At 35.1% G+C, this 15,875-nt stretch overlaps 1 protein-coding gene across 2 annotated transcripts in view; it reads right to left on the reverse strand.

Annotated features, from left to right (window-relative positions):
• Nucleotides 1–15,875, reverse strand: part of AP3S1 (adaptor related protein complex 3 subunit sigma 1) — an 85,840-nt gene that overhangs the window by 10,802 nt on the left and 59,163 nt on the right. For both annotated transcript variants that reach the window (XM_064276111.1, XM_064276104.1), the window contains exons 4-5: nucleotides 12,823–12,894; nucleotides 3,856–3,963 (exon numbers count right to left, since the gene is read on the reverse strand). In XM_064276111.1, the coding sequence (XP_064132181.1) occupies nucleotides 3,856–3,963; nucleotides 12,823–12,894 (180 nt within the window). The remainder of the gene's footprint in view (nucleotides 1–3,855; nucleotides 3,964–12,822; nucleotides 12,895–15,875) is intronic.

Below are 15,875 nucleotides of genomic sequence, written 5' to 3' on the forward strand. Positions count from 1 at the left end.
TACTTAACAGTCAACTATTTCACACCTTCACTGCTTGACACTTTGTATGCAAAACTCTAAAGTTTCAGCTTTTTTATTTTTAAATTCGCAGCTTTCAAAACCCAGCAGGCAATTTTATGTTAAAATCCTAATTTAGAGATGAAAAAGAAAAAAATACCTGTGAGAGTTAAATTAAGATTGGTTCTGCCATATAATATTCAAACACTAAGGTTTTATATACGAGATAAATTGTCATTTCTACAAATGTAATTTGTCAGTTAAATGACAATGTTAAAAAAAATTAAACTTTCTTTCTACAATGCAGGCAGACAAAACACAACAAACATGACATCAATGATACACTAGTAAAATACACTAAGTTCAATAAAAGATGAAGAAACTACAAGGAGGAACTAGAATGGAAAATAGGCTACAGGGACTGTATGGGTTCATTAACACAAAGAATTTTTGAGTCTGGCCTAAATAATTAATTGTCTTTGACGTCATTTTGCTTTCCCTTTGTTAAAGTAAATTTTTCTCAAAGTCAGCAATACCTTGTCTACCTGTCCTGTCTGGGAGACTGAAAGATAAAGGTCTGTAAGAGAGAAGAATGGAAAGAGCTAGAAAGATCAGGATGTTCAGAAAAAGAGGACTGACTTTTAAAAAAGTAGTGACTATATTCAGATCCATTTACCCATCTTATAAAAATAACACAAAATATATAAAAGCTAATAAGTCTCCCCAGCCCCACCCCTCTACCTCCACCCCCAGGGAGCCCTTTTACTCCTTGGCATATTTCTGGGTGTCTCTTACACTTCCCCAAAACCCCACCAACCTCCCAGAACCCAATGTTAAAGTAAACCATTTTTCTGTCAAAGTAGAATAGATGAAAATACATCAGCACACATCTTTGCTTCTCCTCTCATTAAGGATCTGGGGAATCTTTGCTTCTACTTGTCTAAAAAACAAAACCAAACCCAGTGCCACTGAGTCGATTCCAACTCATAGCGACCCTACAGGACAGAGTAGAGCTGCCCCATAGAGTTTCTACTTGTCTAGGTACTGGGAATTAAACTTGTTCACTTTTTATCTATCACTGGAAATGTACTATCTTTAAGACAATATAATAAAATTTTTGATTTCCGAAGATGTAAAGGCATCTAGATTCATGTTATATTTTAAAAGCTGTACCTTAATTATATCCACATTGATTTTTAAAAGATAAATACTATTCCTAAAATAGTACGTACATGAATTTTAAAAATATAACCAGTTATAATCATCAATTATTACATTCTGGGTTTTAATTAAGTCTTTCTTAGAGGAAGTTTTTGTTTACATAATATATTTTAACTGAAATTTAGTTTTAACAGCCAGGTTAACAAAAGCTAACATGTTGCCCTCAAATAATTTTCGATTATTCTGCAGAGTCATATATCTGCTACATTTAACCAGTTAAAGGACTATGGACATAGGACTCATATTAAAACTTCTGAGATTTCATTTTGTCTGGGATAAAGTTGACAACCTTCCAAACATACTTAAAATATATACAAACTACTGAAAAATAATACAAAGCAAACAGATTTTCCACATGATTTCTTTAAACTATCATCAGGACTAAATGGCTTCACTTTGACTCAAAATCCTACTTCATAATTAAAATTTCAGCAATATCACATCCAGAGAAACACTTGATAAATGTATAATGTTGTGGTTTATCCTCAATAAAAAGGATTTAAACCATACTTTCTTGCAAAGGACAAAAAAAAAAAAAAACTAATCTGATAGCAGGTAACAACTAATTATACATGTTAAAAGATGATCAGTGGATGAATAATAGAAGTATTTACCAGTATTCCAAACTATTTTAAATGGTACTGTTTCTGTGAAAGGATTTTTTAGAAAGTATTCTCATATAGTTAATGGTATTCTTATAACTACTGCAATCCAAAATGTAAATCCTGCATTTTACCGCTCATTGCAAGTAAGAAAAGTGGCCTCGCTAAAGTTTTAGGGGAAAATCAAAAGGCAAATATCCATCATGCAATTACTGTAGGTCCTTCATGACTTCTGTCATATTATACCTCGCACACTAAGGAGCAAAAGGAAAAAAAAAAAGGACCCCACCAATGGAAAGGAGTTAGTACCTGGAAATGTGAAAATTCCAGACAACTGGTCAATATAGATAATTTACAGATTTACAGATAATTACACAGAATTTACAAAATTATCACATTCATTTTAGGCTGGTTATTAACGGGTTAGAGCATTCATTTGTCCCTTGGCATTTAAAATCCAAAATCACACAGTTTTGTAAAGCAATGTTTAAAAGATCACATACATTTCAAGTTATTCATTTTAAGACTTTAAAAACTATAGCTTAGGATTTATGATAAATGTTTTACTATACCAAATAATATATTACAAAGCAACTATACTGAATACTACAAATATTCTGAGTCTCCTTTTCCTTGTCCTAAAGCAAAAACTTCTCTACTAACTTAGCTTATGTTCTCCCCACTTAAAATTATGACCATAGAACACATAAAATATATAGTTATTTTAAAAAGCCATAATCTTAAGTTCTTCACCATTACAAGACCTCCTTGGGAAACCAACTGGAACAGTAAAGTGAGATAAGGAGAAATGCAGGACTATCTTAATGTAAAATAAAAAATGGAGAAATTTTAATAAAAAGCTTCGACTGTTTCTAACCTTCAGATTTCATATTTATTCATCCTCCTGTTTTCATTCAACCCTACTGAGCATAGCGTTGTGTTCAAATTGATCATTTAAAATGCCAACAAGACACAAATTCCTCAGAACTCACCTGCTGTAAGTTAATGCTGACATATTTAATACCTTGCTGCTTTTATAGTAATATTTACTTTAAATCAACCAAACGCCTGAATTTGTACTAAACATTATAAATAAAATTTATTTTTTCAATCTAGGTTATGACTATAAATACTGAAGGTAAGAAGCATCCTCAAGTAAGTACAGTGTTGAATGGTATACTGAGACTACCCATGCTTCTTAACCTCTGTTTCGGTAATAAGAAACAACCAAAATAATGTGAGACCGAGTGGCTCAGCTACAGCACCTGTTGCTGATATTCAGCCTAGTACTTGAGAGGAGAATCACTAAAATTCTAAAGAAGGGTTTTATACAACGCTAAAGCGCTAGCTGGTCCTCATTTACCAATCTAAGTTTCAATCTAACAGTATAAAATTAGCCAAGTATAATAAACTAAATCTTTCTCTTAAAGAATTCAATAAAAGCCATGAATACATGTCACAACATAAAATATAGGATTTAACTTAACTTGTCAGTGACGCTTCTGAAGGATCCAGAATTAAATGATTAAAGCAATGAAGTTCAATTTTCAATGCTGCACTCACTTGCTTATCACCTATTATAGCATTATTTCCTCCTGAGAATGCCATCTTGTCTCCTTTCCTTTCCAGAAATAGTTTTATAACACTAAATCTACGTATCCTTAAAGTATCAGTTCTGGGATTTTCGTGATAATTAGTACTGACTAAAATATTTTAAAGCAAATATTCACTTTCATAATTCAAATAAACACTTTTTTTTAAAAGCAATAAAAATATGGAATTGCATTTATGACCCAAGGCACTTGTGGCTGTGGCCAAAAAGCAAATACACAAAGCTATCGGGGTGGATAGTTGGTCACTAGTCACGGAACACTGAGCATACTGAAATGGGTATATTCCATATTCTTTGAAGAGAATAAGCATATCAGCTGTACCTACAGGTGATACTGAAGGACGAACAGTGAACGCTACAAATGGTGCATAATTTATGATCATGCTTAGAATCCTCGTTAATTACAGCACTCTCCATTCTTACCTCAGATTTCTCCAGTTTATTTTGTGCATCAATCTGTGTAACAATCTCATTCATGTTGGTCTCCAATACCATTCCCCCCATCACCATTTCTGCAAGAATATTGTGAACCTAAAGGAAAAAGTAATATATACCCATAAAAAAAAAAAACTCACCACAAAAAGTTTCGATTCTAGTTTTTGTTTCAAATACTGCAGTGTCTATCTTATTAATATGAGTTGTAAAAATGATTAAACAGAGGGTTTATAATTCACTTTGATCACTATTGTAAAGCCTTAGGCAGTTACATGACTTCTTTAAGTCTCAGTTTTATGGGCTGTAAAACAATAATTGTACCTCCTATTAATAGGACTGCTGAAAGAATTAAACGAGGTAATCCACAGAAAGTGCCCAAAATTAATGCTCAATAAATATTAGCTACATTACGATTATGAACTGTATCAAGTTTAACACTCAAAGAATTATCTACCAGAGCTTTTCATAACAAATGCTTAGCCAATAGTTATTAAAGCCCAAAAAACCAAACCTGTTACCATTGAGTTGATTCTGACTCATTGCGACCCCATGTGTTACAGAGTAGAACTGCTTCATGGTGTTTTTTTTTTGGCTGTCATCTTCATGGAAGCAGACTACCAGGCCTTTCTTCCATGGCACCCCTGTGTGGGTTTGAACCGCCAACCTTTAGGTTAAAAGTTGATTGCAAACCACTTGTGTCACCCATGGATCTTTTCAATAACTATTAAATGTTATCTTATACTCAAAGTACTTAATGAAACAATATGGTATTTTTACAAGCTCATTGAGAAAAAGTAAAATTTTTTATTATAGGTACTTTAATAGGGCCTTTACCCCAATAAAACCCTCTAGATATGCAATACTCAGACTTCTTATCACCAAACACATCTTAAAATGACTAAAAATAGTGTCTTCCACCGGGGAGGAAAAAAACCCAGATGTTGTTTCATAAGGTATTTACTACATCTAAATTATCTTTTTCCTCCCTAATGGAAGACACTGATACAAAATATTTACTGATTAAAAAATTACAATTCACAGCTGAATTAGGTTTCACAGAATAGTACACTCTACTAAAAATGAGATCCTCTGCACCAAACGTTTTTGAATCTGATAACATTAAAATCGGACTATAGGAATGGTCAAATAAAGTTTAGCATATCCATTCTATTCAAAACTTCACTTAAGAACAGAACTAATATATATGCATTGGCATGGAAGGATTCAAAGAGAGATAAAGCGAATAAAGCAAGGCATGGAACATTATGTGAAATAAAAAAACAAGCTCACTCACTCACTAAACCAATGAAATATACGAATCTTTGCCAATATATAGAAGAAAAGCTTGGAAGCCTACAGAGACCAAGTATTAAGAAAGATACCTCAGAGAAGCTGTGTGGGATAGGGATAGGTGGGCATCAGAAGGGATATTAATAATAATGAAGATATTTGTTAATTGCTGACCCATGAAAAGCAGCAAGGGTGTAATAATTCAAATTAACAGATAAAAGTAATTCTATCTAGGTACATAATGCATTTTATATTTGCACTGAATATGAATGTCTCATAACCTAAAAACTCAAAATACTCCAAATCTGACTAAAAAGCTAAAAGGCTGTTCTACTTTCTGTTCTATATTCTGGGCTTATAAAAGTCACAGCTGCTCATTACAAGACATTACAACACTCTAATCTATTTTTACCCTTTCTGACTTACAAAGTATTGTTGCCTTGTATTTTAACATTATAATTTTTTTTTCTTTTTAATCCCAGAAGGGTTGAGTCAATGTTCTTTTATAATTACCTGCAGATTCATCACTTTTTTTTTTTGCTTTTCATTCCTTCATCATCTCAGTCTTTCTTAACATCTCAGACTTTCTTCTGCATAAAGTACCCCCCTTTACAATTCCCTTTAATGAGGGTTTACCGGTGGCAAATTCTCTCACTTGTTTCTTTGACAATGTCTTTGTTTCACCCACGTTAATGAAAGATATCTCAAGGTGTTACTTATCCTCAGGCTATTCTTTTTCATAAATTCACGTACATCAGAATGCACTGCTCATCACACTCTCTTCTCCCTTTCACCTCCTCTCATACTGGGGGTTCTGCTCTGGCTCATCTGTTATTTGGCTAAAGGTATTTTTCCTAAAGTAATTTCCTCTATGAAGTATGTCAGTAATAAACTTTCTGAGTCCCTGAACATTCTTGAATAAATTTCTGTAATCCTGACAGATAAGTCATACGAAGGCTGAGTACAGTATCCTTAGGTTATGGTCCTTTTCTCTCATTAGATTGGAGATGTTACTTTTTTAGCTTATAATGTTGCAGGTAAGATATCTAATGTTTACCTACCACTGCCTACCTACCCCCACCCCACAACACCCTCTGCAGGTAACCTCATCTTTCTTCCTGGATGTGTAAAATTTTCTCCTTATCTTTAAAATAAAAAAAAAATCAGGCTACGGTTGGGAATGTGTCTTTTCTCAATAAACCCTTCAAGTCTTTGGCTGAAATTTTCTAATATAATTTAATTGCTTCTTCTCTCCATTGTTCTTTTTCTGCTACTAGTTACCTATTATTTACATCATTCACACTTCAAGTCTCTTCTATTTTCCTTCACGCTTTCTATCTCTTGATCTTTCAGTCTTGAGCTTTAAGATTATCTCTGCACTTGGTCTAGCTATAATTCAAGTCTCAAATGCGACCACCCTCTTTTTGCAAACTTTCTAGTTTGAAAAACATATTTTTAAGCTCCAGGAAAACTTTTCCAAATTACATGTAGATCTCCTTAAGTTCTTTTTAGCATTTTAAAAAATCGAGTGTTCATCTAATTCTGATACTTCTTTTTCATGGGCCATGTGTTCTGATTATTCAATCTTTCTCATCTCTCTTGTTGAGACGAAAGTTCATTTTCTCTGGTGGCTTACTGGTACACACGTCTGCAGGATATCCTTAACAGCCAAACTCCTTTAGTTGGTGAAAGGCAAAGGAGTCTCTCACTCTGTGGCCTGTGGTTTCAGGACAGGCTGCCAAAGTCCTCGCAAAGAACCTGGCTGATGGAAACCACTCTGCTCCTCATTCTCTCAGCCTCAGAGTTGAGAAAGACATTTACACCTCCAATAGTATCTCCTTCACCCTAATCATTTTTGTGAGGAAGGGAGGTGGGGAGGTGGGGTGTGCAGAACACATTCATAGCTGTCAGTGTGAAAGTAATACACCCCCAAACCAAGCTCTTCGTAGACTCTTGAGCACTCTCGTCTTTGTCCTGGGTTCTGATGCTATTCTCCAGTAGTCGTAAAAACCCAGGACTGACTAATCAGAGCCACAGCGATTAGTTCAAGAAATGGGCAGATAACTTAGCTGGGCAAACAGGCATCTGCCCAGGGATTTTGTTCTTGAAACTATAGGGAAAAAGGTACTTTCTTTCTGGAGGGCTTTCTAAGCTACTAGGATGGAAGCCTTCAGCTATGAGTAGCCATCTTGGAACATCTGAGAAGAAAGTGCCTGCAAATGAAGGTAACAGAGAAAAAAACTAAAGTACAAGATGGACAAATGCAATTGCTAACATTATCAGCACATTGTCCAGGCAGACCTGGTGCCAGTGCATATTCTTAGAATTTTTTTGTTCATATCAGAGAGTAACTTCTTTTTGCTTAAACTAGTTTGAATTGCTTCTCTCACCTGTGACCAAAAATTTAATTCACAGGCTTCTTAGGATAAAGAGAAAAGTAGAAAAAGAACCGTCTAAATTTTCCCAACTAAATGTAATCACTGTTAATATTTATGTAATTTTGTGTAGTATTTTCTTATGTAGAATTTTTAATATAATTCTTATGATATGGTAACACAATTTTATACATTGCTTAAATAGATGTAAATATGCTTATCAAATTATCAATTATTTTCTTCTCCAAAATTCTAATCCCTTTAAGTTTTGCTCACTGGGCTTATTTTCCAAATCTTCCTTAGTTTTCATTATTCTTCCTTTCCATTATCTTCACAAAGAACTAAAAGCAGTTATACTATCTGTAGAATAGAGGTAAAATATTACTCATGGTTTTGATTATAATCTTACGCTAACTTTAAAATATCACAGCCCAATTATAGTTCATTAAAACCTTGGGATTTTCCCCTATCCAACTGGTTAATCACTTCTCAGCTCTAAACATTGTCTCCTCACATGTACTTTTAACCACTATAATTATCCCATGAGTTTCAACCTTTTTATCAGTATCTTTTTCTTTCAATTTTATTTAAAGTATCATTCTGGATTTATTCTCATATCTTCCCAAGTAAAAACAGCAATCTTCTCCTACCCTATCCCTACCCCCAAATTAACATGCATTTAATATACTGTCTGTTATCTAACCCTAGAGACATTCCATAATCACTTTATCTAACTATCTGTTGCCATGTTTCCAGGTGGACTTTCTTCCATCATGCCCCTCAACAGATCTCATAATTCCTTGTCTTAAGAAAAAAAAAAGAAAGCTGTAATATTGCTTCTCAATCAGCCCCTACTCTCTGTCAAAGATTACTCATGCCATTGAGCTCCATTATTTTCAAACCAGTAAGAAAATGGTAGCTTTCCTAGGAAATTTAAATGTGAATTTAAATAGAAATAGCATAGATTAGAAAATAAATAAAAGATATTTTCTCAATATATTTCATCTTCATAACTTACTTGTTATTTGTCTTTTCCTTCCACCCAGACTCATAAAGTTTCTGGTTCTTTCTGGTTCTCAGTAATGAGAAAACTGTGTTTTACTGATTCTTTGAACCATAATTCAAAAAACACAGACATAACTCTGTAAGTTCAAAAATTAGACTACCCTAAATGTTTTTTGGTAGCATTATTCTGAAAGATAACAGAAGCTTGTGCAATCTCATCCCAACTACCTTAGAATTTAGAAATAAACATCAGAGAATAATTCTGAATGTTCCAAACAACATGGATGACAGAAGTTATACAGAAAAGACTTGATTCTAAAATATGATTAATCAATTAAAATGTATCAAAACCTTTATTATGCATAAGTTTTAGAGATACAAAGGTGACAAAGATATGCTTTTAAGGAGCTAACAACCTAGTGACATATTCTATATTTTAGTAGGTTTATATTGGTTCCCTTTCTATATCTCAAAAATGCTGTCTTGATTTCCTCTTTCATATAAAATGAGAGTTGAAAACCTATTAGGAACAGCCATACGATTAGGTAGAAATAGTGTGTAAAAACTATAAAATAAGATTCAAAATATTCTTCTAAGAGAAAAAAAAAATGGACTCTGGTAATAATCACAAATTCCAGAGAACTGGTAAAAATAATTTTAAGAGAAAGAACGGCCACATTTATGGATCTGTTTACTGAAATGGAAAGATGTACTCATCTGAAATGGAAGATCTTTTGTTAAATTCCCTTTTATAGCCTGAGATCCTCTTGACAACTACCATGTAATTAACAATTTTTCCTTTCCCATGAGCAACAAATGAGATTGACAAAATGCAACTGCTGCCTATTATTCTCAAGGATTTCATTTTACTTGGATCCACAATCAACACCCATGGAAGCAGCAGTCAAGAAATCAAACGACATATTGCATTGGGGAAATCTGCTGCAAAAGACCTCTTTAAAGTGTTAAAAAAAAAAAAAAGGTAAAGATGTCACCTTGAAGGCTAAAGTGCACCTGACCCAAGTCATCATGTTTTCAATTGCCTCATATGCATAAAGCTGGACAACGAATAAGGAAGACCGAAGAAAAATTGACACCATTGAACTATGGTGTTGGCAAAGAATACTGAATATACAAAGGACTGCCAAAAGAATGAACAAATCTGTCTCAGAAGATGTACAGCCAGAATGCTCCTTAAAAGCAAGGATGGAGAGACTACATCTCATAAACTTTGGACATTATCAGAACCAGTCCCTGCAGAAGGACATCATGCTTGGTAAAGTAGAGGGTCAGCAAGAAAGAGAAAAACCTCTCAATGAGCTGGACTGACACAGTAGCTAAAACAATGGGCTCAAGCATAACAACGATTGTGAGGATGGTGCAGGACCGAGCAGTACTTCGTTCTGTTGTACACAGGGTCGCTATTAGTCGGAACTGACTAGACTGCACCTAACAACAGCAACATTTTCAAGTATACAGTACTAAGATTTGTGTGCCGCCTTCCAAAAGATAAATCATATAAACTGTAACAAGTAAATTAGTTGGCAAAATTCCTGTGACAAGCTAGGGTGCAATTTGCATTTTTCCTGTCTTATCAATCATGAAAGCACAAAAATGGTGTCTCCCTCTGTCTGGGTCGAGTGAGGACAACCTAGTGCATAGACCTCCCAGCAAACCCACAACAGCCATGCAGTATGAGTAAGAAATAAACCAAGTTATTTGTATGTTATTGATTTTGTGCAATCATCACAACATAACTATAATAAAGAGCCTTGACTCTATTTTTGATATTTGACTGCTGACATTCTTTAAACGTCATCACTCCTTCTTCCCCCACGACATTAGCCTATGTGACTGATACAGATATTAGTACTTGAAAATTTGTAATGAGAAATTGATTAACAACCCAATAAAAGAAAATGTGACACTGGCATATGGGTTGGGCACTAGGCCACATGGAAACTATTGTATTGGCAGCGAGGACGTTAATGATCCATGTTTATAGTGGCAAAACATTTGATAAAACTATCATCTGTAATATTTTGAAAAGCAGATAAATTTACTTAATGAAAACTCCTTCCCTCTCTACCATGAACCAATGACAATGCTGCAGATAGTGGTAGCTTTGTTGATGTGGTTCCCAGACTGATGGCATGTAGAATATGATAAACACAAAGCATGAATGAGAAATACATTTTTCTAAGATTTTTATGTTTGTTACTACAACACAAACTAGCCCAACCTAACTGATAACAAAAGGGGCATTCCCTACAACTTACTCCTTTCATTTACCTAGTAGTGGCCCAAAAACATGGGTGACAGTTGTGGGCAAAATGCTCTGTGTCTGCCCTTAAGACAAACTAAGCTGAGCCAGTTAGGGGATCCCTGACTGTTGGAAGGCCAAGGCTGTCTGAATGTTCAAAATAATCCCACTGTCATCAAGGGGCTGAAAGCAGGGCTGACCTCGTTTTGGACAGAGAATGTAGGAATGGACATAAATATCTCTTTGACTAGCACTGACTCTTGGTATCCTAAAACATTTATCTCATTATGTTAAAAAAATTAAAACAAGAACTTAGCCCAGAGAGAACAGATACAGCTAACTTGGCTGGTTCTAAAATAGTGATATATTATGTGAAATGAGCAGGCTATAAACCATAATACATATTGTATGATTCTATTTTTTTAATGTATTTGTTTTTGTACATATTTGTACCAAAAAAAAAAAAATCTAGAAATATTTATATGCTCAATGTTAACCCTAGGCAAACTCTAGGACCGAACATTAGGATGGTTTCCATTTATTTTTCTCATTTTCTGATTTTTTTTAAATGAATGTTTATTATTTACAAAATACAAGTTTTAATAAAAACGTATATCACATGTGGAAGATGTAAATGAAAAAGAACTTAATTTTTTATTAAGGAAATCTTTTATTCTCTAGTAGCAAATGGAAGAACTTTACTCTTACCACAATATTTTACAATAGAAACCTCAATTTTCTTTAAAAATTGTTAGAGGTGTTATATAAGCTAATGACCTTTGGGAAGTCATAAAAAAAAAAAAAAAAGAGCTGTTAAAATTTTAATCATATGCCAAAACATCATTTTGAATATCATGAACCCTAATGCCTACAAATAACAGGAGTCTTTGAAGGTGTGAAAAAACAAGTTAATTATAGAAAATCAATAGAATACTAAAAACAGACTCTTAAAAATACCAAGTTTAAGTTCTCTTGTCCAAAATGATTTACTATATGAAATCAAATCACTTAGTAAATGAGAAATATGATCCAGAAAACTGGCTAAGAGGAACGTGTTCTTTTGATGTTCACAAGTATTTAAATGTATTTCTTACTCTATGTATCTCGATTATGATAGTGGTTATAGGACTATATACATTTGTGACAACTTAGTTAACTGTACACTTAAATCTGTTGAATTTTAATGTATGTAAATTACACTTCAATAAAGCTGGTTTTTAAAAATCACATTTTTGATAAAATTTTCAGGAGATTATTTTTTAGACTATTTTATTTAGTGGCTTAATCATTCAAAACAAGATCTATTTGATTACACAAAACAATATAAAAAATTTGCATACAGTAAAAGTAGAATCTTTTCCTCCGAAATTCGTATTACTAGCACTCAGTAACACTGCCTGACTGCCTCATTACTCTTCCTTTCTCTCACATACGGCTTTTAATCAGCCATCAAGCCCTGTCAATTCTACTTTTTTACCCTCATTGTCACTGCTTTAGCTCACTTTTTCTGAACTACTGCAACAGACTCCTAACTGAGTGCCCTGTCTTTAATCTTCCAACCTACCAAGTCAACCTTTATAAGGCAGGGAAAAAAAAAAAAAGCCTGTATTTCATATCTCTGCCTATAGAGCCATCTTCGCCTTTCTGTCTGGGAAATAACTACTACCCTTTAAAATCAATTTTAAATCCAATTTCCTCCATTGGCATTACCATGAGTTAAAATCAACTTGTTAGCAACTAACAACAATAACACACAGAGGTAGGTGTTTCAGCTGTGTTCCCTTAACACTGAACATAAAATTCCTCATTAATGCCATGTATCTACCCTTAGATATGAAATCCTCTAGGTCAGGGCCTGAATCCTCTCTACCAGGCATAGTGCCTGGCTCACAGTTAAAATAATTTGTAGATTGAATAATAAATAAAGGAATAAGAATAGTGTTATAAACATAAATTGACAAATAGAATTTAACATTTTTCTTAAACAAAAAGCTTAGAAGATTTGACATATAGAAATAGTACCTTGTCTACATGGAAAATTAAATCCAGTTCACAGACATTTTCAAAACACTTGTCTAATGTTTCCACGAATACCTAGGGAAAAGGTAAAAAAAAAATTAAAAAAAGGTTAAAAAGCTTTTGAGAACTGTATAAGTTCATTTAAATCTATTAGCTACAAGGCAACAAGGCAGACAACTCATAATTATGAACTAAAACTTTTCTAACTCTATTATCACATTTCCATTTTTTAAAATTAAAAACAGTATAAAGTGAAAAAGGAACAATTACAGACTATTCTTCATGGAAACTGCTTTTCGATATATAAATATGCAAAACAAAATAAACTTTGCTGAAAATAACTAAGAACAATTTGATTTATAGTGAACAGCTACTTTTTCTCTGGAGTTCTGAAGCTTGAGTAACTGAAGTCAGTCACATAGGCACTACATACCTATGTGACTGACAACCAAAAAAAACCCAAGATGCTCAGGCTAGGGTGGGCTTCCCTGGTCGCGAATACCTCGCACATGTTGTCACATATCCTTGCGGAAGGAATTAAGCACATCCCATGCAACTCCACTGGGAGGGAACATATGAAAGCTTGTACTTGGTTTTCTCCAGACTTTGCGCCTTTTCCCTCTGCTGATTTTACACTGTATTTTTTCTGTAATAAACCGTAATCGTGAGTATAACAACTTCTGAATCCTGTGACTCCTTCTAGTGAATCATCAGGTGGTCTTGAGGATGCTTAACACAGACCTTCAAAAATCAATCTTTTAAATTCTATTTTGCATGGCTGTCATTGACTTTTTATTCTATTCCTATTTCTATTCCCACTACCCTTCTCAGTAACATTCACAAATAAAGTGACCACAAAATTTTTCACTACGCAGAGGCAGTATTAAGGGTAAAAGGGAGCTTGTTGTTGTTCTTAGTTGCTCTCAAGTTGATTCCGACTCATGGCTGCCCCATGTGTGCTAAAAAGAACTATGCCATAAGACTTTCAAGGCTGTGGCCCTTTAAATGCAGACCGCCACACCTGTCTTCTGAGGTGCCTCTGGGTGGGTTCAAACTACCAATCTTTCAGGCTAGTAGCAGACTGCTTAATCGTTTGTGCCACCAGAAACTACTAGTAAAAGGGAGCAGCTATTAATAATTATTATGATAATAGGATGTAAAGTTATCATAATATAATAATAATCTGGAACACCAGATGTAACCCAGGATTGTCCCAGGCAAAATGAAATTTATGGCCACCCAACTCATAGGTGATCTTAGGAGGCAAGAAATAAAATCTAAACAGCAGACTTATTGCTATAATTGTTCCAACCTCAAGCCAATGTACACAGATCCACAATTCAATGTTTCTTGTAGGGATAAATACAAATAAGACAGGTGAAACGATGTGAATACTAACCAACCAAAAACCAAACCCAATGCTGCAGAATCAACTCCAACTCACAGTCACCTTATAGGACAGAGTAGAACTGCCCCATATGGTTTCCAAGGCTGTAATCTTCATGGAAGCAGACTGCAACATCTTTCTCCCACTCCTGGTGGGTTTGAACCACCAACCTTTCAATCAGCAACTGAGACCTTAACCACTGTGTCACCAGGGCTTCTGGATATATAACTACATGCCTATAACCTCCATTATCTTAGGCCACAGAGAATGGCAAGCTCTTCCTGCAAAGAGCCAGGCAGATTCAAACGAGCATGACTCTATTCCCATAAAACTTCATTTACAAAAACAGGCAGCAGACTGGATTTGACCTGCAAGCTGTAGTTTGTTGACCTCTGATTCAGACCAGTCACTGGGAGAAATAACAGGAGCCCTGGTGGCGCAGTGGTTAAAGCACTCAGGTGCTAAGTGAAAGGCTGGCAGGTCAAACCCACCAGCCACTCCATGGCAGAAAGATGTGGCAGTCTGCTTCCATAAAGATTACAGCCTTGGAAGCCCCATGGGGCAGTTCTACTCTTTTCTACAGGGTCACTATGGGTCAAAATCAACTCGACAGCAGCAGGTTTGCATTTTATTTTGGTAGTAAGAGGATATCCACGCCCATCAAAGGATGACTGGATAAATTATGGCATATGAACTTAACAGAATACTATGCAATGATTAAGAATGATGAATCCGTAAAACATCTCATATCATGGAGGAATCTGGAAGTCATTATGCTGAGTGAAATTAGTCTGTTGCGAAAGGACAAATATTGTATGAGACCACTATTATAAGAACTCTAGAAAAAGTTTAAACACAGAAGAAAACATTCTTTGATGTTTACAAGGGTGGGGAGGGAGGGAGGGGCCATTCATTAATTAGATAGTAGATAAGAACTATTTTAGGTAAAGGGAAAGACAACACACAATACAGAAGTGGTCAACACAACTGGACTAAACCAAAAGCAAAGAAGTTTCCTGAATACAACCAAATGCTTTGAAGGCCAGAGTAGCAGGATGGGGGTTTGGGGACTATGGTTTCAGGGGACATCTAGGTCAACTGGCAAAACAAAATGTATTAAGAAAATGTTCCGTACCCCATTGTCATATGAGGAGTCCGGGGTCTTAAACGTCAAAGACACATCAATTGATCTCAACCCACCTGGAGCAAAGGAGAATGAAGAACACCAAAGACATATGGTAAAGATGAGCCCAAGGCACAAAAAGGGCCACGTAAATCAGAAACTACATCAGCCTGAGATGAGAAGAACTAGATGGTACCCGGCTACCACTGGATCACTGCCCTAACAGGGAACACAACAGAGAATCCCTGATGGAGCAGGAGAACAGTGGGATGTAGATCGTAAATTCTCAGAAAAAGACCAGACTTAAATGGTCTGACTGAGACTAGTGGGACCTTGAAGGTTATGGTCCCTGGACCCTTTGTTAGCCCAAGAGTGGAACCATTCCAGAAGCCAACTCTTCAGGCTGGGATTGGCCTGGATTATAAGACAGATAATGATACTGGTGAGGAGTGAGCTTCTTAGCTCATGTAGACACATGAGATTATGTAGGCAACTCCTGTCTGGAGCTGAGATGAGAAGGAAAAGGGGGACAGGAGCTGGGTTAAT

This window comes from Loxodonta africana, chromosome 2, assembly GCF_030014295.1.
Source record: "Loxodonta africana isolate mLoxAfr1 chromosome 2, mLoxAfr1.hap2, whole genome shotgun sequence".
In the NCBI taxonomy this organism is placed as follows: domain Eukaryota; kingdom Metazoa; phylum Chordata; class Mammalia; order Proboscidea; family Elephantidae; genus Loxodonta; species Loxodonta africana.